Source organism: Filicampus tigris, chromosome 8, assembly GCF_054856515.1.
Source record: "Filicampus tigris isolate MCC_2025a chromosome 8, RoL_Ftig_1.0, whole genome shotgun sequence".
Classification (NCBI taxonomy): domain Eukaryota; kingdom Metazoa; phylum Chordata; class Actinopteri; order Syngnathiformes; family Syngnathidae; genus Filicampus; species Filicampus tigris.
In genome coordinates, this window is record NC_141224.1 from 4,635,265 (window position 1) to 4,661,822 (window position 26,558).

At 43.8% G+C, this 26,558-nt stretch overlaps 2 protein-coding genes across 4 annotated transcripts in view; both read right to left on the reverse strand.

The window, feature by feature from the left end:
- The window catches only part of LOC147143121 (mannosyl-oligosaccharide 1,2-alpha-mannosidase IA), a 124,549-nt gene that overhangs the window by 78,280 nt on the left and 19,711 nt on the right, over positions 1-26,558 (reverse strand). The gene's annotated exons all lie outside the window — the stretch shown is intronic.
- LOC147143122 (beta-1,3-galactosyltransferase 2-like) lies at positions 1,706-4,575 on the reverse strand. The gene is made up of 2 exons (XM_086037402.1): positions 4,331-4,575; positions 1,706-3,177 (listed from the first exon to the last, which is right to left on the reverse strand). Exon 2 carries the CDS (start codon positions 3,020-3,022, stop codon positions 1,994-1,996), a length of 1,029 nt encoding a protein of 342 aa, XP_085893528.1. The 5' UTR covers positions 3,023-3,177; positions 4,331-4,575; the 3' UTR covers positions 1,706-1,993.

The following is a 26,558-nucleotide window of genomic DNA, read 5'->3' on the forward strand; positions in this document are numbered from 1 at the left end:
AGGTCGGACTAGCCTCTGTGACTCTCCGCGGGTGCATGAAGATAATCCAGATGAGATATGAAATGAACATGCATGAGTGCCTCCTCTCTCCTCCTCCTCCTCTTGCCTTCGACTAAATTGTCTGAACTTGTAGGTGACAAAATAAATAAATAAATAAATAAAAAGACGGCACACTTCAGCAAAACTTCCCCAAAGTGTCTGAATCCTTGGTGGCCACATTCCCAGCATATGGAAGAGTAAACGAAATGTGAGTCATCACTCTGGAATCCACAGAACAAAAGAAGGCGAGAAACCAAAAAGCGCCTTGATCCCGCCACGCCGTCAAGGCCGCGCAAAACATGCAGAGCCATCACATTACGCACATCCACCAGTTTTTAATAACACCCCCCGAAACACAAATAAGCGACTGCCCTGTTGCTTTCGAACACACTCTGAAAAATCAAAACAACACTGAATGGGCAGAGCAGAGAAAATGTATGCACTAACTCCAAAACGTTGCTAATTCTCAAGGCGCTATGTCGAGTCGCGGGGGAGGCGAGTGGGAGTTGGCGCACAATAAATGAGCTCCAGTTTTGAATTGGACTAATCTCATTTGCAACGTGCACGCCAACACGCCAGGCTTTTTAACGGAGGGAGATAAGCCTCGACAGTGCAAACAATGATGAAACATGCATCCCCTTGCTCAGTCATGTCGAACTACCTCCCGGTGACCCCTGATGTTTTTACCTCGGGACCGCAAAAAAAAAAAAAAAGCAACTCCTTAAAAGAGGAAGTCTACCCAAACCTATTTTTTCAAGAATATGTTCTATACAAGCCCACTAGTTGAAACAAGGCAATCTGATCAATATTGCATTTATAGCTGACCTGTTTTCTGAAGCTTAGCCTTGATTGGTCGTAACCTGAGCCCTGAACATTTGTGATGTCATTTGCAGTCGACAGAAATGACAAAATGGCCGCCCCCAAAGATGGCTAAAAACGGGCAGATTAAATCTTATTCCACAAACGTAATATTTATCAGAAGGCCTTGTTTCAACTCGTGGTCGACCACGAGCCATCGTTGGGGGCGGCCATTTTGTCATTTCTGTCGACTGCAAATGACATCACAACTGTCCAGGGCTCAGGTTACGACCAATCACGGCTGACCTGTTTTCTGAAGCTGAGCCGTGATTGGTCGTTACGTTAGCCCTGAACAGTTGTGATGTCATTTTCAACCGGCAGAAATGACAAAATGGCCGCCCTCTGAGACAGCTAAAAACGAGTTGGTTAACTCGTGGTCCGCAAACGCAATATTCATCAGAATGCCGTGTTTCAACTAGTGGGCCTGCTGGGAACATATTCTTGAAAAAAAAATGTTTGGGTTAATTTCCTGTTTAAGGTTGCTGCCTTTCGTTTATCACCTACAAAATGGCCGTCCGTCGATAGACGGACCGGTCCGTCATAGGCGGAATACCCAGCAAATCTGTGGCGCATGCACGCTACGCGACAGAACACACGTGGTGCCGCCTTATCCCATGCGTTTATTTCCAACGCCCGATGTGTAGCTATGATAAAAACGACAAATCTCTCGACTCTTTTTAAATGGGTAAACTTTTTTTCTCATTGTTTTGAACAGAAAATGTTTTTTTTCTGTTGTGCCTTATCTGCTGCCACACATTCATTCAATGTTCATTAGCTATATGACACAAACGAAGAGTTGCGAAAGCACTTTGTTTAAATAGTTTATTGTTTTGAAAACTTTATTTACTCAGGTAGGGCAATTGAGAACTGACATTGGCGGACAGCTAGTTACATAAATACATTAACATAATGGTAAATAAGTTTGTCACAGGCTACCAACAGGTGCAGTGATCATTTTGTATATCCCTCACTAACTTAAAAGTCTAGCGTAAAATTTCCACGCTAATTTCAAAAGATTTTTTTTTCTAGAGACACAAAGAAATTCCCGGACTCTAAATAAAGGCAAAACATCAGGTGTTTTTAACCTTCCCCAGGTTTAAGTCTTAACTGCACATTCGGTCTTGCGCCTCTGTACCATCTCCCAGTACTGAATGATTTCCTTGGGCTTAATCTCATGGGATGTGATCAGGTGGTTGTATATGCATCCGCTGAAGGGCACCCGGTATGTGTTGAACAGAAAAGCGTTGATTTGTTTGATGGGCTCCACCCCAAGCTTGGCCAGGCAGTGTCCCACGTACACATCCTCCAGGTAGGGCCGGTGCACAACAGAAGACGTCGTGTAAATTTTGAGAGCCAAGTCTCCCGAGAACACATAGCCGGTCCCAGAGCAGAAGGTGGGATACCTGTCTTCCGGGTACTCCTCTTTGGAAACGTACCATTTGCTCTCTTTGTTCCGTAAGGGTGTAAAATTGCGAAAGACGGCTCCTGTAAAGTAGTCCCTCCTGGGATTTCGCTCTGGTCCGAGAAGCTTAAAGATCAGGTTCTCGGTGTTGATAAACATGTCACTGTCCGTCTTCATGACGTAGGCGGCCCGTGGGCAGTATCGCGCCACCCATTGCATTCCCATCATGACCTTCGGGACCTGGTTCCTGTATGTATCCGAGATGTCCTGCTGGATTACGTCATGAAATTTCTGACTCTCTTCCTGGAGCATCCTTTGCAGTTGACGCCCCACCTTGCCCTCACGTTTTCCCAGAAGAAACATTCGGACGATTGGCACGCCTGGTATCAAGCTCTCATTCCCCCAGGTCTGTCGTATGGCGTTCCTTGCTTCCGCCAGCAAAGGATCCACGAGGATGAGAAACACCAGGAATGGCGCTGCCAGACTCCCTTGGCATTTGCCCGGCTCATTGATGATGTAAGGAAAATGACCGTGGATTTGAGTGCCATTCAAGTCTCCAACCTGCATTTGGTTAGTCTTGGCTTGTGTCTTTTTGCCCAAAGCTGTGCCACTCTTAGTACGGGACTTCCATATGTATTGGAGCGAAAAGATCAGCAGTGCCACCCATAAGAAGGAAATGAATAGCTTGTGCCATTTCACTTTCAAGTATCTTTGCCAATGCATGCTTTGGACTTCAGCTCTCTTGAAAGTGATTCGACTCTTTTGTTACAGCTCTCTTGAAAGTGATTCGACTCTTTGGTATCAAGATGCCCAGTGAACTGTCGGCCACTTTGTCCGCAAATGAAGGGTGGGCCTTTATGTTACTGCTCCATTGGGAACTTGGAAGACACAAGGAGAGAATTTCAAGCATTTAGCTTACACAGCACACCAGATTCCAAGGAGGCACACACCAACTGCAAGGTTAATGGACTATAGGCACCGAGAGACGTGACGCATTTCCGGTAAAATCTCACAGGGCAACGCGCCGCCCGCTCATGTTGAGCGCCATTGTTTTGAAGACGTTTTACTTCAGAGAATTTCTATCAATCGTCAACGTTTTGGGGCATTTTGGGGGATTGGTTTTACGTGTGTGGTTGCGCGTATTCGCGAAGAAGAGGTGAGAGGCTTAATGTTGGAAAACTGTGATCGTTTGCCACCAAAATTCATGTGCGATTCCTCAACTTGTGCCCACTTCAATCTCTGAAAACATCAAAGCAATCGCCAATGTGTTTTGGTGGCGATCGGTCGTGGTTTGCTAGCATTGAGCCACGTTCAGGTTTTTTTACATGCACATTAAACATTTTGGACTGTCTCATCAAAGAAAAAAATGACGGCTCTAAGTCGCTGTGGGATTCGAGTAGTATTCGTGTTAAAGAAGCGGTGCCTGTTCTTTTTGAGTCGGTTAAGGTAGGACGATAGTCTCATCGCATCAACGGCGGGCTCTGCTATTGTGTACGCTTCGGTGCCTTGTGACGTCGGAACGCGGACGTGCAGAAAAATAAAGATCAATAAAAAGCAAAAGGACAGTGTTGAGTCTCAGAATTCATCTCACTACAGGAATTAGGCGAGGTGGGGGGAAAAATACGACCACCGCTATACCATATAGTCCATAGTACATACAACAAAAGATGTACAAATAGAAATACACTTTTAGCCCACTGGTGCAAAAATGATGAAAGTCTGGGTCAAGACGTTTTTACATTATAAAAAAAAAAAAAATCAAATGTTCTCATACTTGTGTATACTTCATACGCCTTATAAGAACTCAACACATCCTGGTACAAACCTAACGTGGGAATGGGCTAACGTGAGTTTTACGATAAACCCTGAACATTTATTTGTGTGCTTTCAGACCATTGCAGCATACTTTCACACATCAGAACATTGGAAGATCCTATTTAGTCCTAAATAAGAAAGCACAACCGCAAAGCTAAATCAATATTTTAAGTGTGCGTCTCTGTACTTCTTGAAAGAGTTCAAGACTGCGCTTACCTTGTCAACAGATCAGTTAGGTCTTCCTTTTACCAACAGCAACTGACACTCTCTGCCTCTCTGAATCACACAACAGCCTCTGTACCTTTGTTGTTGTGAACCCTTGTGACATTTGTACTGCATGACATCATAAAGGGTACATCGCTACATTTCTGTTTCGTCATAGAGAACTCTTGACATCATAAAGGGTACATCGCTACATTTCCGTTTCGTCAAAGAGAACTCTGGGAAAGAAATACCGAAAGACAGCGACTGCCTTTCTCCCCTCTGCGTTCACAAATAATAAAGGCTAATAAAGGGGCCAAGTCTTCATCAACGTCATTGTCTTGGAAAAACATTGAAGCATAGAAAAGTACAGGAAGTTGAAAGATAAAGGGCCGATTCCAGCCTTCTTTCATATCGTCGCAGTCCTGCAAAAAACACGTATGTCCAATTTTGGAATTTTTTAAAATGTTCACGTTAATGCAATGTCAATGACGCAGAAACGCCATTCATGTAAAAATAAGAAAAATGAAAAAAATGGACCAAGGTGTTTTTCACAGGACAGCGAAAACTGTGCTGCATTCGAGGTAGATGGGAAGTCGGACTTTTCTGATGTCTGACTAGGAAAAGTGCCCTAGAGCGACCCCTTTGGACTGGGAGGTGCTACTGAAAGTTTAGTCGAACTCGCCGACGGCCGGCCGACTAAAATCATAGGCGGACGGAAAAAAAGGGAAATGACGGACAATGGAAGGGTACCCACGCTGCAGACGGATGTGGAATAACGGTCGCTCAATTTTGAGTAAAATGCCCAGCTCTGGCAATCGCCAGTCCGCCAAGCATTTTTAAACGGCCTTCCGTTAGCGTTTCCGTCCAGCAACTTCCACCAAAATTGTTTTTATTTTTACACAATGTGCAATGGAATAACTACTCTGTATTCAACACCCAGAAAACACCGGAATGGCATCTATTCGACCAATAAGACAAATACCTTTGAAAAGCACCGATTCAGACAAGTGCTTCCTTCCTGCTAGCCGCTAAAAAGGAAATATTTTCACACCCATTACACCTTTAAATGTGTATTGATTATTTACCACCCGCCTCCCCCAAATATATAAATAGCATAAACACACGCACGCGCACGCAAACAGAGGCAGGCTGACTAAGCCTATTAACGAGTCCAATAAGCTGATGAAGGCTGTCTAAATCATGAGTTACCGAGCACCTTTGCAGAATGACGCTCTAATTGATCCAATAAGACCATTACGAGTTGATGTGAGCCGCACAAAAACAAAAAGCAAATGCCCAGCCTGTGCCTCCTCAGCCGGCCTCCATCAATAACGTGAAAGGGGACACATTGCTATTTAGACAAATGAGTCGATTACGGGTTGTTACAAAGCGCACACGGAGGGACTTTTTGGCAAGCTTAAAAAGTGAAGCAGACTCTGGAAAGTTATCAGAGTTGCATGATGGCTAGTTTAGCGGTTTTGATAGTGGACCAGTGGGCGTGGCCGCGCTGACAGCCTCGTGCTGTTCGCATAAATGGTGGTCAAACGGCAGCGACAATTTATAGTTCTAAATCTCTGCCATGCTCAAGCACAGCATACTTTCCTGTAAACAAAGGTGTCCAAAGTTTACCTCCACTAATACACTGAACAGATAATTCAGTGGCAAAAGCGAAATTGCCGTATTTTTCGGATTATAAGCCGCAACTTCTTTCCTAGGTTTTGAACCATGCTGCTTATATAAAGTGAGGCTATTCTGCGGATTTTTCCCTCCACCGCTAGGGGCACTCTAACCGGAATTATAAGACATAGGTTCGGTTTATATAAAGGTACGGCTTATAGTCCGGAAAATACGATGTTTTGCTCTACCAGGGTTGGCTGCGGCAAACGAAACTATTAATACAGGACCGGTGTATGTGCAGTCTAAACTTGTGGGAAATCAGTACACGTCCCTATTTTGAGCATGGTATGATATTAATCACCGTAGTAATTTATTAAGAATAAGAATAAGAATAAGAATAAGAATGCCTTTATTGATCCCACAGTGGGGAAATTTTCATTGTTACAGTAGCAAAGATATAGGTCACACAGGGGCGGCGGCATAATGTGGCCATTAATGTATAACATTGACGGCAAACATTTAGAATCAAACCTATGTAGATATACGCAGTAACATGTGTATATACACATGTGTATACACACCAACCTACATCTACATAAAAAATATGAGAGTAACCCTTAATTTGCAGAAAATGAGTCCAAAGTTGCCATAACAATTTTTTTGCACGACACCTAAAATCTGGATTGAGTCTGAGCAATCTGTACCTTGCTCAAGTCAAGCACATTGCATTTTCCCATAGTGGGATTGAGCACGGGAGGACCGAGATGTGTCATGAATCTTTTTAGGGACTGATTATCATCGATGATTCCACTGAGAAACTAGACGAATTTGTTGAAACGGTGGAAAATTGGTCCAAAATTGGTCCTTATTTCGAAGCTCTCTTGGGCCGAGCCGCGACGTATCGGTCGGGATCTCGGGTTTGACACTATAAAAGAACGGTAGGTATCGTCAAAATAGGATTATGGTCGGAACAGACGGAAATCCCGAGGAAGAAGACAGGTTTCGACAGAGCCGCGTTCACAGGAACCTGCCCTCAAAAACAACGTCAAAATAAGCAAATGCTCTGCCTGCGCCACTTAGCATCATCCAACCTTCTCCGGGGCATCATTAAAGTTTGATTCCATTTAATCTCATCGCCATTCCAATTTTTAGCAGCCGGAAACGTTATATTTACCCAGCTGCTCGTCATCCTCAGCCGAGACATTAAACGCCAATGGGGGATTATTGAGGGGCGGACCCCCCGCCCACGCCCAAACCGCGACATCCCATCAGCCTGGTGGCCATAAAACTTCCAGGGGAGCAGACACCAAATGAGAGTTATGGATTCTCGCTCCCATCCATCTGCCTCAGCTAACTCCCTCCGAACGCGGGAAACCAACCATGTCGGCTCCCGTGCAGATGGAGCAGGAGGCCGTAAAGTCAATACCGTATCCATCAACGAAATAGACTGCCTGAGTCTGGGGGCTCTTTATGGCGTAGGGAGGCGCAGAACGCGAGGGTGTGAATGTGTGTTGGGTCAGCACGGCCTCGCTAAGGAGGACTTGAGTTGAGACCGGCAGTCGATAGCGATAGTCAAGCGCGGGGTTGGACGGCGCTGCTTTACTGCATCACGGTTCATCACCCGGGTTCAGGTTAAAGACGTGCCAGGTACGCCTCGGGACACGGGCCTTCAATCCTGTTCCTCGAGGGCCGCCGTCCTGTTTTTTTCAACCCTCCCCGTTGCAACACAACGGATTCAAACGATCAGATAATCAGCAAGGTCTGCAGAAGTTGGATAACGATCATTTGAGTCAGGTGTGTTGCAACAGGGAGAAACGGAAGACAGAGGCCCTGGAGGAACAGGATTGAATGGCACAAGTGTTACATTACGCTTGAAACACTACTCACAAAAGTTTCGGGATGGTGGCTTCCGGGTGAAATTTCAGGGTGAACATGAGATGCACTCGAAGGTTTATAGGTGAACTTAATTTTGACCTAAAATTTTTGAACCCACGTCCAACTGTTCAATGTTTCAGTACTCTTTGCGCAACTTCTCTAACAAGGAACTGAATGGCAAAAGCTGTTGGAGCTCCGAATCGACAAATTCTTTTTCAGTGGCGTCCTCTTCTAGGCCTTTCTGTGACTCTTCCAGTGGCTCTGTCACTGTTGCAACCTGCTGATGACAGCCAATGACTTCCCTCTGAGAACTTCTTGTTGGAAGCCCCGCAACGCAGAGGTAATTAATGTTGACTAGGGATGCAACGATTCCTTCAAGCCCCAATTCGATTCAGTTTTCCATTTTCAGTGCCCGATTTCGATTCAATTCCATTTAAAACTAACTAAAATTAACAAAATGAAAGGCTCATTTGAAAACCAAAAGATGCTTTTATTTTAACATTTGCATTTTGACCATGTCTCAAACAATAACTTTTTGCAACTTTTATAAAAATGATTTTGACTGCGTAACTACATTTTTGTCTCATCAGTGTTTTGTTAGTGCCAGACCTAAACCTGCAAATAAATACATGTACAATAGATTTGACGATTTGATGAGTTATCATTAGAAATCCTTTTGTGGTCAATATTTCAATATCGATTGTATTATTTTTTACATTGTTGCACATTTTAAGCAGTTAAAATCGATTTTAAATCGATTTTTGTCTGAATCGTTACGTCCCTATTGTTGACCAATTGTTACATGAAGAGGACCATTTTGACATCAATTCCAGGAAATGTATCAGTCAATGAATTTTAGGTTCCCCCCTTAAAATGAGCCCGAAAGCCGGATATTGCTAACCTTTTAATATTTGTGTACATACATGGACAAAAGGAGATATTTAAAAAAAACAAAAAACAATGCTCAGTTTTTTTCACATAATAACAGCATTCACAGAGAAATAGATGACCTACCCTGACCAAACACCTAATATTGAGGCACTTACTTGCTAATGCTCGTACACATTGTGAACTTTTAGGGCAATTTGTGGAGGAACTCAAATGTGTTGTGTGCCTCTTTATCTGCCGATTAGCGAAGGTCTTAAACATCTACCCATCCATTATAGGTGGCAAAAAAATGCATCAAATCAAACGGCACCCATAAACTAAGCACCAGAGGGTGCTGGAACTGCACAAATGGAAAACAACTTGGGCTTTTAAACAGATTTGCTGCTATTAAGATCGTGACACGACGACGACGATATATTGCTGCAATTTTAATATCGCGATATCGACTTTTAATCCTGGGGGACAGACATTTCCATTGATACCCGCAAATGAGGAAAATGAGTTCCTGTACCCTCACTACTATATTTATGAGGTCCTTATCGCACACGTAATCCTGCTGTGGCCATGAAAACAACACAGCCTGAGGCTGTTACACATCATTGTATAATGCCAATGACTATGAAGCATAACCTGCAGGTGAGGACATGTTAATCCAAGTTGAAAAGGCAGCAGAGGTTGCTGTTGGGAATAAACACAGCGGCACGCTGGCACATTGTTTTTGTTGTTGCCGTGTGCACGGATGGAAATTTCAGGATCACCGCCTGGGATAATTAAAAAGTTTCGTTTCACGTTGCTGAAGACGCGGCATCTATTTATAATGGATGTCTCCCAGACCCGCGCTGCTTTGGGTTGTTGTTGTTGTGGGCACGTCTCAAGCAGGAGGATGCCTGGGGGCAGATTTAGGACATGCTGGAGGTTGGCGACGTCTGCCTCGTTGTCCCTCTGGTGGAGCCTGAGCACCACATAAATCTGGGCAGCCTTCCTTAAAATGCCGCTTCCCCGTCACTCCCTTGGTCCAGACCTAGATAAGCTCGAGCAACCAGATGGTAGAATGCGTTGACGTTTGACACCGTTTCAGTTGTCGCTGTGATGAGAGTGAACAATCTTCTCATCGAGGTGACATTTTTAGCCTTAAAGCACAGCGTTTGCCGATTTACCAGGATTTGGCAATGTCGTAGGCGGTACCATTAGCAATCATTTGACTTTGAGTAAAACAGTAAATAGTACAAGGTCCTACCATTTCCAAAACATTTTTGGACGGGTGGTGGATGAACACATCACTCATTCACTAGGACCCTTTGACTTATAAGGCGATTCTTTGTCTTCTATCTAGGAGTCTTTATCAGGAAGAGAAGAACCCGACAGCATTCATTGTTCTCAGGACCTCTTTATGCTCTCTGTTCCAAACGCTCAGACAGAAATTGGGAGAAAGGCTTTTGGGTACTCGGCACCCTCAGCCTGGAATCTCCTGCAGAATGACTAAAAGCTCAGGGAACTGCTATCCTTAAATCGATTTGATAATTTGAACAATTTAGTCTTAGCTATGACTTATAGGTGGTTTCATCCAAAATAAAGTTTGTAACGTTTGTGTTTTTGCTTGCTGCCTCTTTTGGCCAGGTGTCTCTTGGAAAAAAAAAAGAAAAAAAAAGGTTCTTAATCTCAACAGGATCAACATGGTTAAATAAATACATTCATACATAATTACAGTTTTGGTGATGATCGGGTTAAAGGGGGCAGTCTGTCCATCGTCCTACTCAAACCAAGAAGTTGGAAGACACCATCACTCATTTCCCCCCCGCCCCCGACTGCCGTTAGTGCGCCTTCATGGAGGTTGATGCCCGACGCTGTAACATCGCTAAAATGAAACATGGCTTGACTTTGACGAGTACTGCTTTGGTCTCAATTTGCGCTTTTGAGCCCATTTCATGCTCAAGTAATCCTACCCAAGGCTAGCCGTTTACTACTCCTCATGCTAAGCTAGGCTAGCCGCACAGTATCTTTTGTGTGCAGCTGCAACCTCTCTGATAATAATAACAACAATGCTCTCTGGGAATGATTCTCCGAAAACGGATGAACTCTTTCCCTGTTGAGGATGAACTCCAACGCAACTCGACACCCTGGAGGGTTTTTGAGGAAAGAGTGTAGTACACACACAAACACACACACACACACACACGCACACATTTAGAATTAGTGATGCGGAGGAAGGAAAATATGCATGCACGCACACTCATTTTTACATTGTCTCTGAGATGCTGACTACTCCTCCAGAGTGGTTATCCTCAAAATTTCCCCACAGGAAAGTGCTCCTGTGACCAACAGGTGCCCTTCATCCCACAGGCTCACTTTTTAGCTGCTATTACCTATTTTGTTTTTATGTCTGGTTGCGCATCCAGCTACAATTTGCTAGCCGTTAGCTCAGGCTTGACTTATGTTGCAGATACTGTATGTGATTAAAACAGAGCTACTGCGGTCAAAAGAGTAAGGCCATGTATCCAGCAAGCGGTTCAGTTCAATTTTGTGTGGATTATATTGCATTTCCATTGTAAAATTTCTCAAAAGTTGCAACATGCTGTCCATGTTGGGGTACCGGTCGGTCATAATGATACTTTGGTAGCCTTGTGGAAAAGCGGATAAAGGTTTACCTGATCCGAGATGAGCAAAATAATTTTAGATTAGCTGTGCCTTTGCCTCTTCACTTTGCTCTGTTTTCCCTTTAATCTCCTCTTGAGTAAAAAAAAAAAAAAAAAAAAAAAAAGGAATAAAAGCAGGACAGGCTCATTTTCAGTTTGTTAGCATGTCGTGTTATGACTGACTTCCAAGCTTTCCTTGGTGCTATTTAGAAGTGTGATAATGAGCGGCCCAAAACAGAGTAAAATCGTGGGAAAGCAAAATCATGGCTTGAGAGGCTAGTTGCCATATTCAACTGTCAGAAAAATACCATAGGATATGTCTATAGTCAATAATTTGAACAAAATTGAATGTGTATTAACCTTGGCTATCTTTCTAGCATATGTTTTGGTTCCAATTGGGACTCATTTGCTTGCATAGTTGCAGTTTGGAGTGAAGGCAATCACCCAAAATGACTGACTTCCTGTAAAAATGTCAAGACTGGGTCCTTGACTTTTTGGTGCCTCCTTGCTATGATTGACATGTCCACCCAATTTCCTGCTTAGTGGTCAAACAAATTAAAAAAAAAAACTTTCTAATGGTCATCAGCAATCTTTGATGCCATTCACCGAACATATTAGATGAGGTAAAAAAAAAAAAAAAATCACAATCTAGCATCACCCATCTGACAAAGATACCTGCTTGCGATTGGAGGGCCATTTGTCGAAATTCTCTCGTTTTAAATTCATCAAATTAGGAGCCCCGGAATTCGCTCCCAAAATGGCTCCTTCACATCCAAACTGCTGACTTCCTGTTCCGTTTCAGGCATGGGTTCACATTTACCCTTGCAGTTATGACAGACATGGATTAACACACTTTGCTGCCATTCCCACTTATGACACGGACAAAAAAAGTTTTTCAAATTAACATCACCCATCTGTCCGTGCCTGGTTCCTATTAATGCTCTTTTGAGCTAATTTCCTTGTCGGAGTTCATCAAAGTATGTAAGTATAAATATTCACTGAGATACACACACACCTGCAAAAAAGTGTATTTTTGTGGGCGATGTGCTGAAACCCCCCAAAAGGTGATTGATTTATTCACTTACAAAAACAAGCACTCTGCCTGGCGCTCTGAACCTAATTAATAGTTTGCTGAACTTCGACCCAAGGAGCAACACACCTGAACAACGTTACACAATTAGGTCAAGAGGAAAGACGGATTACCTCGCGGGGAATGGAATATCAATGCAAATATGTAAATATACTGCCTTGCTTCCCTCGCATGCATTTGCACAATTAAATATTAGCGGGGGGTAGTGATGGGGGCTCAGGCTAAAACAAGAGCAATGCTACACAAGGAGCGTTGCATTGAGCCGGTGGCCTCAAGACGGTCGCAAATAGCCTCTGTCGAGTAAACTGCGTGCGGTGGATTCGACTTTTCCTGGATTAAAAACTGCTGAAAATGTGAACATTAAACCTACTGGTGATGTTTATTCAACACTTTGTGGAATTGTTGTGTTCATTGTAGTTTTTTTCCCCATAAAGGAATCGCGTTTTGCCGGGCCTCAACGTGCCTGATAATGCCCCAATTTTTTGCTAGCAAATGAATCCACAGTAGGTGATAGTGGAGTCCTAAACATGACCCCCTTTTTTTTTTTCCATTTGAAGCTGCCTGTTTGGGCGAATTCCAAGGCTTGTACTTAGACAAACGGATCGTTCGTCACGGGTCATATTGCATCACAAACCCTTGCCACCAATAAACAAAAAAGAAATCCCCCTGAAATGATGTTCAGTCGCTAATCAAGGACGCAAAAAAAGTCAAATAAAATGAATTACAGTGACGAAGACATATGGTGCCTGTTTAGCATTTAGTGGCTAGCAGCTAGCAGTTAAGCGAAAGACCGATATAGGCTGGCAAAAAAGTGTCGGACTTCTTTTCAAAGGCACTTTAATAGAAGGAAATAATTGCATACTCTAGCTGACAGCCTGACAAAGTTGCAGTTCCCACTTACTTTTTTTTAACAAACCGGGCTGACTCAAATATGCTCTTTTAGTCGGCAAAATCCCTACCGTGGTTCTAACGTCACGTCACTTTGTCTCATAGCCCGAAATCTCAATAATGTTTCCACAGAAGGAAATACGGCTCGCTGCTATGCACAATTTGCAACAGTTGGTCATTCATCCATCCAACCATTATCCAGACCACACTTATCCTTACAAGGGTCATTATCAACTAAATGTAATTGTCTCTTCTGTATACATAATTGTTCTTAACCAAGCAAAATTATATGTTTTTTTTTTTTTTTTTATCCAAACGCTTGATTATTGGATCGAATTTTCAGTAGGCTCTCCGGATCCCAAAACATTAGCTAGCTGCAGCCATACAATAAAGCCATTTAGCAAGAAACATAAGTAAGATACACTCATTTCAAGCTGCTATGAAATGATATGTACAATTTCAAGGCGATGGTGCCAGGAAGAAACGACTTCTGTCTAAGACTCTGAAAAAGAACTCTTGCGGCACAAAGGACACATTTACACTACAGACACACAAGACCTGAATCTCAGGACGGACAAAACCAAAGCCTCGGGAAAAAAAAGAAACAAAGCTGAAGTCTTGAATCTTAGATCAGCTCCCTTGACAAGTGGAACGAGGTCTTTTTTTTTTTTTTTTTGTGTGCATAATGAAGACGGATAGTTGTTCAATTTTACTTCGTTTTCATGGCTGCACACGGTGTCAATCTGCAAATAAAATGAAGCACCCGTCTGAAAACGGGACAGCTAAACGCACTTTATTTGCTTTTGCAGGCGATATGAATTGGTCGAAATGTGGCCGAGGCAAATTTGCCAAAATGAGCCCGTACTGGAAGCAGCTATCCTCGACAGCTGGATGAGGCTAAAAGCGAAATATTTTTTACCTCTTCAATGTGATACGGGGAAGTGGGGGGGGAGGTTTGCATCAAAGTTGGGAGACTCATTTGAAGGATTCGCCATGAAAAGGAAGCGCAGGGCCTGGTTCATCGCAGCCCGCAGCTTGAAATTGTTCACGTCAGAGGGAGAGAGCTTAACGACAACAAAAGGGGGCCAAAGATAAGCCAAATGTCAACGTCTGGAACTGCTCTGCCTCTTCTTCTATTTTCCTTAATCCGCCTCATCGTGAAGCACAGATTGAATTTGAGGTTATCTGGACCATCTTTTCTATCCTCGCCCCGCCCTCACTCCAATTCTTTGGTGAGCTCCATGCAGCATGCTTGGGGTCGGGGGGGGTGGAAAAAAATAAGGGGAGGAAAGCAGAAAGGAAGCCAACAAGTCAGAGTAGGCTTTTTTTTTTTTGTTGTTGTTTTTTTTTTTTCCCACATAACAACGTACGACCTCCAGGAAATGAAACAGCCAAACGGCATTGAAGCTGTAGACAAAAGTTCAAGGGGGTTGAAAGCCAAAGCGGCGGCTCCTGCGCTGGGCTGCGACGCCCGCATGCAAAACCTGTGCCAACGTCGGCAAGCGTGGCCTACATGAATCGTGATCTGTCTGCATGACTAATCATGACTGAGATGGGATCGTCTCCAAGCATCACGATGGTTTTGTAAGCAAGTGATGAAAAAAAAAAAAAAGAAAAAAATACACCATGACAACAAGGGAATTTCCACCATCTGGCTTCTTGTTTCACTGACAACTTTAACCCTATTGCTATGATACAGACGAAATTGACTCCCGCCCTCTTTATTTACTTGATCCGTTTTTTTTTTTTTTAATGGCAGCACTACGGACGAGTGCTTAGCAGGTCTGTCCTGCTAGCTCTCTAGTTCTTCGGTTCTGGCTTCAAATTGGGACCCGACGGATTCATGGGCCGTCCGATTTTGTCAGGGTCCGACATGAATGGTGGCCCGCCGGCCCGGGCCCACCGCTTGACCGTGTCGAACCACCCGAAGCTCACGGATGTTAGCCCGAACGGAGCCACCAGTACGATTATATTATATAATCGATATTTCGTAAATAAATGTGATGAAATTCTTGCTTTTTTTTTTTTTCCCCCATATCTAATATTGCGTACTTGCCAGCATTTTGCCCACTTCGTATACGCCGTTCACTATTTCATACGCAGGTAGTTCAACATACGTAATTATAAATTCTGTTAAGTATTGTTTTAAACTACTATCTATATACACAGGAGTGGAGAGTATTTATATTTTCTTCAGCAGCTGCCTTGATCGCCCACCGACGAACTCTAATTGCGTGCATTTTGGCCACTGACGCTACACGCCGCCACCATCCACAGGTCGGCTTACACGAGGCAGTCACGTTTCTGTGTGTAATTAATATCTTTGTTCTAAGTGTTCAACGACCAGTATGTATTTAGTTAATTAATCGGTCCATGAATCAGCACGGGCGCATTATACGGCACGCCGGCAAACCCATCGCTGTCGTCTTTCGCCGGGTAATCTCCGCAAGCGGCCGACACCGCGGAGTAGCTGGGCGGGACGGTCCAAAGTGCAGCAATCAATGGCGTCTGCCATTTGTCGGGGGATCAAACGCGGACGCGCGGTTAAGGCTGTCAATAAGCGGGCTCGCCGTGACACTTTTCTTATCGCTCAATGCGCTTGATTAGAGGCGAGGTAATGAAGGGAAAGGCCTCTGTCGTTCGTCACGCTTTATGTCGTAAGAGGGGCCGGGGGATTACAGCTGTTTGGAGAGGCTGCAGACCGCAGTTAATTGTGGCGAGCAGTCAGCCCGAGAGTCTGGCCATGCGCGGGAGGCGGAGCTACATACCATTAGTTGGTGTCGCTAAAGGACAAGCGGTATTGTTAATTCAGTGCCGCTAACACCTACCACAATAGATGCTACCTTAAGCCTGAAACCCTAAAGCTTCAAATCCTAATGTTGAAATTGCCAAGTATACGAAAATGAGATTTCAAAACGGCGAAAAATCAAGGCCTTCTCCCCGCTCTCAAACGCTGTGGGCGCTCAGCTGTCAACTGTCAATCAAATGGCATCGTTGCGACCTGGGAAAATATAATGTTACTTCGTCGAGCATCTTCCTTATGTCGCCGCACAACGACACGTTTGAGTTCACGAAAATAAATCCTCCGATGGCTGCAAAATATCCCACCAGGTCTTCACAACGGGGCACTCTAAAGCGGTCATGCCAACCCCGAGGTGCCAGTTTACATGCTGGCTGTCAAATTGGAATTAAAAAATATATCATAATAATAATAATAATGATATTAACATTTCCTCCCTCCTCGCTCTTCCGCCGGTCTGCGTCATGTGCGTACACTCGTTGTCCACGACGACGCACTCTAATGCGACTACGTCAGACCGAAGTTCCGGTCCACACGTCGGCTGTCACGTCAAAATACACCACCCGCCCTGCTCCTTCTCACCATGATATGCGCACACTCACAGCTGACAACGAGGCGCTCGAAAGCGGCCACGCTAGCCTAAAGCCCCGGTCCACACGATGGCTGTCACAAGTAAAAAAAAATTTTTAATTCCCCCTCCTTTGGGTTTCTGCCTTCTGTGACATGTGTGCACTCATGGCCAACAACGAGGCACTCTACAGTGGCCAAGCCAGCCCAAAGCACCACAGTTAACCCTTTCATGTCATTGTGTGAATAATAGTACCTATGAAGTGATATTTATTCATGTATTTATTTTTTTAATGGCAAAAATGAGGTGTCAATTTGAGGGAGGTTTAATTTGTCTTTGATGGTTAAATAATTTGACATTTAACAACTAAAGCGACAGTTTGGAATGTCCAAATATCGCTTTTAAACACTGCCTGCACAATAAATGCTTTAGGATGGGCGACAGTTTGACCGTCCAATGAAGAACTTCCATCATTCCCTTTGCGAAACTTTTGACATGTTCTTCACTTTTAAGCGCTCCCGATGAGTGCAGTGACGAGCACCGAGGAAATCTCAAGGGTAGCGACCCGTTTCTTTAAACCAGCCGAATGAACTGTTTGCGTGCCCATGACAAGCAGACTGTATCAAAAAAAAATACAAAATAAACTTCCTCCATGAAGCGTTTCACGCATCAAGCGCCGCCATTGATAGCGCATTTTAATGAATTGCCCTGACGCTTGAATAAACGAGCTGCCGCCCGTGTTATTTTCCACGCTCATCAATATTCATGTTGTGCAAACATCCAGCATCCAGCCCCTTAATTACGAAGCGTTCCGTCTTAAAACACGCAAAAGGGAGCAGCCCGGGCTTGGCGGATCTCAGGCCTAACCGGCTCAAGTGATGATTTCGCACACGCGCCGAGGAGGAAAACGTTCAAGCCCCCCCCCCGGAGAGAAGCATCCACTTTTTAATTAGTGCACAAACAGGCAGCTTGGAGGGGGAAACATGATCACAGTATTTCAAATATATTCCACGGATATGCCTATTGTTAATGTGAACTTGTCGCCCCCCCCCAATCCCCACCGCGCTCCCTCGAAAAAGCCGATTTTAACAACGAATGCTTCACAACACGTAACAGAGACTGCCGCGTAATCACCTTCGCGATGCCCTCACAGGCCTGCCAAGACAATAAATTGCAGCGTTTACTTTCCCCGGGTTCTAACCGGAATCAAATATCAACCGATAGTTAGCTGTCAATCTGCAGTGACTTTCCTCAAGGGGCGAAAAAAAAAAACTCCTACTCAGCATCGTCATCACCTACAAAATAAGACTAAATACAAACTGAAATGATAAATAAAACAAAATCTTATAATACGACATTAAAATTCAATTCAAACCCAAATATAATGACATATTAATGAAAAAAGAAATGAAAAAATTATTTACATCTGGAACAAACAGAATCCGGCCAAACATTCCAACCAGTCAACCTGCATTTATAACTAAATAACTAAATTAAATAAAAAGTCAATTAAAAAAAAAAAACACGATTAAAATAAAAGTATTTAAAAATAACAAATTGTGTCAGCCAAAAATTAAAAACACATTTGAAGAGTTCAAATGCAAAAGCAGACAACTAAATTTGGGGTGAATTGAGTAACTCCTTTTATTGCTGGTTCCAGGTTAAACCTTATTATTATTTCAGGGATACAAAGTTATTGTATCAATTAAGAAGCTATTTTGGATCAAATCAAACATTTATTGAGAAGATCTTTCAACGAGGTCTTCGATGGCATTTCAAATCAAACAATTCCAGGGAAATAATTTAGTTCAAAATCAGAATTTTCAAAATCTTCGCATAGCTATAAAATGACACTTAAACGGTATCATTCTTCAATGTTATCATTTGTGGAAAAAAAAAAAAAAAGCATTTGCGTTTGAACTTGAAAAATAAGAAACAAAAATAAGATGCTTCCCCACACAAAACGTCAACTCGCACATCAAATTTTCCGTCCGCGGACGACACCGGGAGCATTGCGGCTAAACGCTCGCCGTCATCTAGCGGTGATATCGCGCCACCTTTATCAAGGCGGAATGTTTGCTCCAATCGGTGGGTTTGGTGTCCAGCCGCAAGAGAGGCCAAAAAGAGGAGAACAAACAAACCACATCCTGACTAATAGCCACTGGGCCGGTGGAAAGGGCTTCAACTGGAAACCGTCCAGACGATCTCATTCACACGTTTACCCGCACGGCCGTGCGTAAATCCTGCCAAGAGCTGCCAATGGTGGACTCTCTTTTCAGCGACTGGACATCACCTTGGCCAAACATGAGCGAGAGCCACACTCTTAATTATGAGGCCCAAATCGAACAGAGGGGATGAGAGCACTAGGACAGAACGCGCTGATAATGGATCATTTGGTGCGACGGGATTGATTACGATTCCTTTGCGTTGGACTGGTGAGCAGTCCAGGGTGGTGTCCCGTCTTGCATCATCAAGTGATGATGATGATAGGACTCAGTTTTCTACACTCCCCTTTTACGCAGCCGCCATCCCGTTTCTGATATCACCACCTTTGTCTCTTATCTACTGCATGTACTCAGTTTACAGAGTGACCCCCCCCCCCCGAGTGTTTAGACCAAGAGGCCACATAGCTGAATGCCTAAATTGCGTGGCAGGCCTGTTAGAAAACAATCCAGAGGTTAACTGATTAATCAACAACTAATCGATAATCAAGTCAATCGATTCTTTTTTGAAAATCGATTAATCATTTCGAGACCTTCAAATAGTGCCTCGAAAAAAATCCTCAGAAATTCAGCCTCTCAACAGTAAATATCCTTCCATTTCTGCCGTTCTCCGTGATTATCTGTGTGTTGAATCAAAATAAAACATTTGCAAACACCTGCTTTTGTTTTGAGAATCAACATTTTTTGGGCCAATTCTCAGACATGCTACGGAACAAAGCAGTCACTGAATTTTAATTTGCGTTTTTTGTATTTTCTGCACCGTCAATTTAAAACGTCTGCTCGTATGATTTTTACGAAATTCAAACTGGCTTTTAAAATTCTGATTCATGGATTAATCGAGAAAATAATCAACAGATTAATCTCAGACCTCAGAAGCCAGAAAGTTTGCCATGTGACTTCACAGGCCGCTGGCAGGCAGTTGGAAGGGGCTTGAGCCCGCTGCCGCCGTCTGGTCCTGCCTGACTGGCTGTCGTGCAACCACAACAACAACAACAAAAAAAGCTAAAGCTAATTGTTGGGGTGTCAGCAACAAAAGCAGCCATGATGTCATGCCCGCGGAATGATCACTCCAACACTCTTCTTTCTACTTCCCATGAGATTTCCCAGAGCCCTTTGCTCTAATATGTGGCTCGCAGTGTCAGGCCCATGCTGGGGCGACCCTGCGTTTTTTTGTTTAGCTATGTAAGTACCCCCCACCACCCCCTTACTACCCTCTCCACTCCTCTCTGAACAGACAGTAAAACAAAGACTATCTTTGTTCGCTCACATCGATTGGACGCTGACAGGCGGGGACGGGAAAACGGTGTCGGGTCGTAACGAGCGCATTCACGCCGCCGGGAGACGTCTCGGAGAGGACACAAAAAGCAGGCGACGGCTGCCCGTTAAAGACGGACCCATCTCGTCGTCTCAACCGATCTCTGGATCATGGTTATCTTTCCTCGCGCAGAGGCTGGGCTGTTTTAACAGCTTGTCTCGTCCTTCCGTCCGCGTCCGTCCAAATGTCACGTTTTGGCCACATATGAGAAGACGGACTTTATCAAACGGCTCAGGCGGCTGATAAGATGCTCGACGGCCAGAGGCATAAACAAGCAGAGTGTGATGGCTGATGCAGCGTAAACATCAACGACAGTAAAAAGTCGCCGTCGGTAAATAGACCTAGTTGGTGGACTGATCATCAAGGTTATTATAGTTAGTGAAAACAAATGAAATGAACTAAAATTGAAAAAAAATCATTATCATTAGCAAAATTAAAAAAGAAAAAAAAAAAAAAGTTAGTGAAAACAAATGAAATGAACTAAAATCGGAAAAAAAAAACATTATCATTAGCAAAACTAAAACCAAAAAAAAAGTTAGTAAAAACAAATGAAATGAACTAAAATTGAAAAAAACAAACATTTTCATTAGCAAAATTAAAAAAAAAAAAAAGAAAAAAAAAGAAAACTTCTTTGGCCGTATAGAAGAAGGACGGTCGAACAGTCGTTTGAGAATTGTAGTTTACTTGAATTTATTACACAATACTTAAAGTAACATTTTTCATCTTGCACTAAACAATATGCCATACATTTTTTAAACTAATACTAAAACTAATAAAACCTAAACTAAAACGAAGCAAAAAAAAAACAAATAAAACCTAACAGGCAATTCATTAATTAAATTAAATTATTAATTAAAAAAAAAATTAAGTCAAAAGGAAATAAAAACTAACTAAGAATGAAAAATCCAAAAGTTTTATAACCATGCTATGGTAATGGCTAAATTCTAAGGTGACTTAACCAAGCTTCACACGCTTTTCGGGGTTGTTTTAAGTGGGAAAAAAAAATTCGCTGTTGACAAAAACAACTGAAAATACTCTGATAAGAGTTGATCAAACGTCTTGTTTTCTGACTTGTTTCGAGCCAAGGACTACTCCATCGGCCCAGAAAGAAATCGCCAAGGACTCTTCATCAACCAACTCAATCAATCAATCAATCAATCAATCCCAGTGTGTTTCTTAGCCAAGACATTTTGGTCAAATCGTACACGCCCCTAATTACCACCGTAGAAAATAGGCGGTTTTAGCACACAGGCCAGGAATAATAGTCGAGTTCATGTCGGAGCATCTGGCTGGCATGCACATTACAGCTGTTAGTTCACCTCAGCTCACGGGCCACACACTCAACACTCCATAAAAAATGGACTGACAGCATCCATTAGCCAATTTAGCGGCGGCACCCGACTTCCTTATCCCCGTTCCGACTGTCAGTCATCCCGGCCGGGAAGCAAATGGAACCACTTTGCCGGCGTAATTGTAGCGGAGATGACAACGGCGCTTCAACGTGGGCGTGGCAGTCAAGCCGGCGTAAACCGCGCCGACGCCAGCTGCTTCCAAATCAGCCGGCGGGAGGTCGGAAAGGCTGACGTACGCAAGCTCGAACCGTTGCCAGCAAACGTCAACGTCGAGTCCAAAGTTGAAGGGACGGTTGACGTACAGATAAGATGACAGGAAGGGCTGGAAATTCCGGGAAGTGGCAAACTTTCAGGAATATCTTTACATGTGAAATTTGCTTTCCAAAAAAGGCGACAACTTTGGCTACGTGACATGGATGCAAATTCTACCATCCAGTTAAGCCAATCGGTCATTTTCAAATTGAATGTTTGGCCACATGTAAGCTGGTTCACCGATTTTTGGATGGTTTCGGACCATTTTTGGTTGTGGTGTGGAAAATTTTGCAAAGGGCCGTGGTTTGTTTGTTTGTTGGCTTGCTGCAGCTACGACACTGGCGCAGAAACAGAAGTTACGAAAGTAACACACAGTATGAAAGTAATTCATGAGCTGTTCCTTTTCTTCGTTGTGATGGCTATCGATTCCTCGATGGGGTAGAGGACGATTCAACAAAATTAACTTATAGTCCTACAATTCTTCTTCCTGAACTCATTCACTGCCAGACATTTTCAGACCCTCTTTTTACCCTAACGTTTGAAGTAATTTGAAAAAAAATATATAAATAGTTCCCGGGACTGCGAAAAGACGAATAAATACGACAATGGTAGTGAATGACTTAATGAAATAAAGTGAAATTTGGCGTTTGAATTTACGTTTGTTATTTGGCAGACGTCTTTAAAATAAAGGGAGAATGATGTTTGGGCTACATTCCAAATACAGGGCATGATGCCCAATTGACATTTTTGTTGTTGTTCTTAAATCCGATCTTTTTATGTCGTCATTCACATTATGAAAACAAACATGGCTTCTAACGTCAAACTCGCTTGGTGGAGGTAATCACGCGTTCTTTCTCAAGGCCTTTTAAGAACGACAGTGAGGACGCTTGCATTTCGGGGAGGGATAAGGTCAGATAATGTATCGACCAACAATCGCCCCCCCCCCAACGCCCCCCCCCCCCACTCGCGTCCCACCAGTGTAAATAACCTGAATGTTAGCCCAGCGACGTGTGAAAATTGCCTTATTGATTCACGCCGTCGCTTTTCCAGCGGCGCCGTCGAAAAATTTGTGTCAGTGCAACTTAAAAGAAGGAACTGGACGGTGATCAGATCCAATTGGGCTCCATGTGTGAGTGTGCGTGTGCGTGTGTGCGCGCGTGTTGCCGAGTCATGGTCTTTCCTGTGCTGAGAAGGTGAACGACGTCTTCCAGCGCTGACTAATGGAAACGCTCCACAATCAAACAAGCCCGAGCGGACGTGTCTTTTCATGCCTCCCCGCGCTCACTATATGATCAGTTTGGAATGCCTGCAGAGGAGAAGCTGGCAGGTTTTCTTTGAAGAAAGCGACACCAATTGTCTCCGACTTTGTTTGCATCCGCGCTAACACACGGTTGGCCCAAAATAAGTGGGACAATCAGCATATTTGGACTCAGGAAAAACGAAAGACGATGTCAAGAGGATTCAGAAATGAGTTTCTAAAGACACGATCCGTATTTAACGATAACTGCGGAAACATGGGCAAAGTCTGAGAATTATGTAGTGCAAAACTGTTTTTCGCCGTTTCAGTTTTACACATTTACAAACACCACTACGTGGCGCTCTTTGGTGTCCGGCGTGAGTCGTCCCTCCTCCGCTACATAAGAATTTGAGCAGCTTTCTTCGCATCACTGGTTGGTCGGCTAGCTAGGTCCACCTGCGCTCCAAAAACGTTAACAAGATGGTCGGCTGGCGTGGGCGCTTTAGAGAGCCTGAGAAACAAAATCAAAAATCCCAATTTGACAGCCAGTGTGCGGACCTGGGCTTAAGGCCCGTGTGGCCGCTTATTAGAGTGCCTCGTTGTTGGCCGCGAGCATGCATACGATCTGCAGAGGAACTTGGAATAAGTCAGGCTTGACAGCCAGTGAAGACTGAGGCTTTGTTTTTGATTTAAGTTTCACTCAGAGGTCCTGCAAATTAAAAAACAAATTTCACAAAGGTCCTGCTATAGAAAAATTTTTTTTTTAAATTTAATTTCACACGGACATCCTGCAAAAAGAAACTCACACAGTGATCTTAATTTTTTTTTTTTTTGTAATTAGGACAGAGATCTTGCAAAACATAAAAACATCCAGGCAGAGATTCCGTAGAATTGAAAATTATATTTTGCCTTTTTTTTTTTTTGCAAACTGTTTTTAAAAATGTACACTACCAGTATCGCAAAATTAAGACAATACTTTCACACAGAGATCAAGGAAAATGATACAAAATTCATATAGAAAAATCCTTGGAAATATGATTTTTTTATTTCATTGAGATACTGTAAATATGTCAAAAAAATATTTTTAACACTGATCATGCCTAATTAAAAAAAAAAAAAATCAAACAGATCCTGTAAAATTCAAAGAAATAAAACATCACGCATATAGCTCTTGCAAAAGCGGAAGAAAATTCAACAGCAATAGTCAACACAAACGGTCAGGGGGAAAAGCAACACAAATTGTGTTCCCTGTGCAAAGCTTTGTCAAATTTAGCCAAGCCATTTGTGCACTTGTGCTTTTGTAATCCCGCAAACTAACAGACGCCTCTTGGCGGAGGTTGGTTGGCGCACTATATTGCGTTGACTGAACTTTCTTATCGCTTTACGAGACAGCTTAAAAGTGGAGAGCGGACTCAATCGTTCGGACAAAGTAACTGGAACTCTATTAAAAGCCTGCGAGGTTATCAAGGCTGACTCTTGCTGATCTCTGGCACATTTCCAACTCGAGCACCCCCCCCCCCCAAAAAAAAAATAGCATTGGGATTATGAGGTGGACGAGAGAGACAAACAGAGAGAGAGAGAGAGAGAGATTGGCGTGATGAACGATTACAGAGTTAAGGAGCAGTGACTTACAGGTCGCCTCTAGCTAAGAAACGCGGAATGTTTCTGCGCGCCGACACATGACTCATAAATCTCCATCGCTTTCCGCGTGTAGTGTAATAAAAGTAGGCCGGAGGGGGACGGCGGCAGGGGTGGCGGGGGGGGTGGGCGTTGGGGGGCAAAGGCAAACCACCGGGAAGTGCTGAGAGCTCACTTTCCGACACTTTTGCAGCGTCAATACCAGGCGGCGGCAGGCTCTTGATCCCTATATTGTTTTTGTTTTGGGTGGGGAACGGGCGCTCGGTGACCTCTGACACCCCGATAAACGAGCGACGACACTGACGATGCTGACTCAACTTCCTGTTTCCTGCCACCAGACATGAGAAAGAGAAAACCACATCCTGCTGCTCCGGGTCGTTTGGTGAGTCAATGGCTGTATAACAGGCACAGAATCGAGGTGCCTGTTTTCGACAATGTCACCGATATGTGCTTATTCATGGTCAGGCGAAACTGGAGTTTAAAAGCAAAAATGGCGGATAGACACACACTTGAGATTAACTCGGGTTGAACAATCATTCGAATTCAATTTTCCAAAAGCAGAAGCTGCAATTTGGAAGAAGAAAAACCATACGATACTTTCCACGGCGCTAACGATTTTAAAATGTAACCTCAGACCCTTTTTCAAAATCGTTCAACGCGATTAAAATGGCGTTCGCCCGTCTGCATCGGATAACGACTAAATCCTTGTTCATCTGCATATAAAGCTCCTTTCTTTTTGGTCAAGGACACGTTCCGAGCTGCGGTTGCCGCGGTAACAGCCGTGTTGATGCCCCGTACGTCTTTTCCTTGACTCCCGCCACAACCGGCGTTGCAACGAGATGACCCGCTTTCCTTGCGGCTCGGTCCTGATCTCGACACTTTGAGGTGACTCCCGTCAGGCTATAAATAAACCCTCGGCATACGTGCAGGCAAGAAACAACTTTTGTGGGGTTTTTGTTTTGTGTTTTTGCCTCCTAATCGCGACACGCCTGCTGTTTACATGAACAACATCACATCTTCTTTTGCAGCGTCTCAGCGTTGATTGAAAAGCCCCATTTTTCAACTTCAATCAAAAGCGGACCCACCTACTAGCCAAAACTAGAAAAGTGCCGCGGACTATCATTTAAAATTTTTGTTGACCGAGGGGGGTCGTTTATGTGGAGACCCCCCCCCAGGGTGGACGCCTCGGGTAGCTCCCCCACTTCAAAAACTAAAATTGAATCAAACCACGATGACCTTGGGGGGGCTAAAGTTTTCCAACATTCCACCGGGGGCGCTGTTACGCAAGGATCAAGTTGGGGACCTCTCAAATCCATCTGTTTTTTTGGGGCCGGATGCAGACACTTGCAAAAATTGGTGCGCTTCCGGGCACGTTGAGGCCTCCAAAAAGTCGATGAACTCATTGGAAGAATATCAATACATTTTTATAAGCGGGCCTCAGTATATAACAACAGGAATAAACACTGTGCTTGGCTTGAAATGTTGTCGGGGCAGCCTAAGGAGTCTGCGTGCAGGAAGATAGGAAGCCGTTGTGAGCGTTAGGTTACTTATGGACGTTTTGATGGGAGATGAAGCCTATGGCAACAACTCGTCCTCCAGTTGGCCCTTTGTTTTTTTTTAATTTCTTCTTGAGCTTTAGTCTTAGCGGCAGCGTGGGAGTGTTAGCCTCCTAAGCGCTTATTGATCAGCGGCTCCCTATCCCTCGGTGAGTCTTTGCGCATGCAGCTTCCTACACAACACAACGGAGGGATGTGCGGGGACGCTTGTGAATGCGGGTTTACCGCTGCTACTACGGACTGAGTCCCATTTCACACCGCACTACTCGCTTTTTTTTTTCTTTTTTTTTAATAGTTTTTATTACAGAC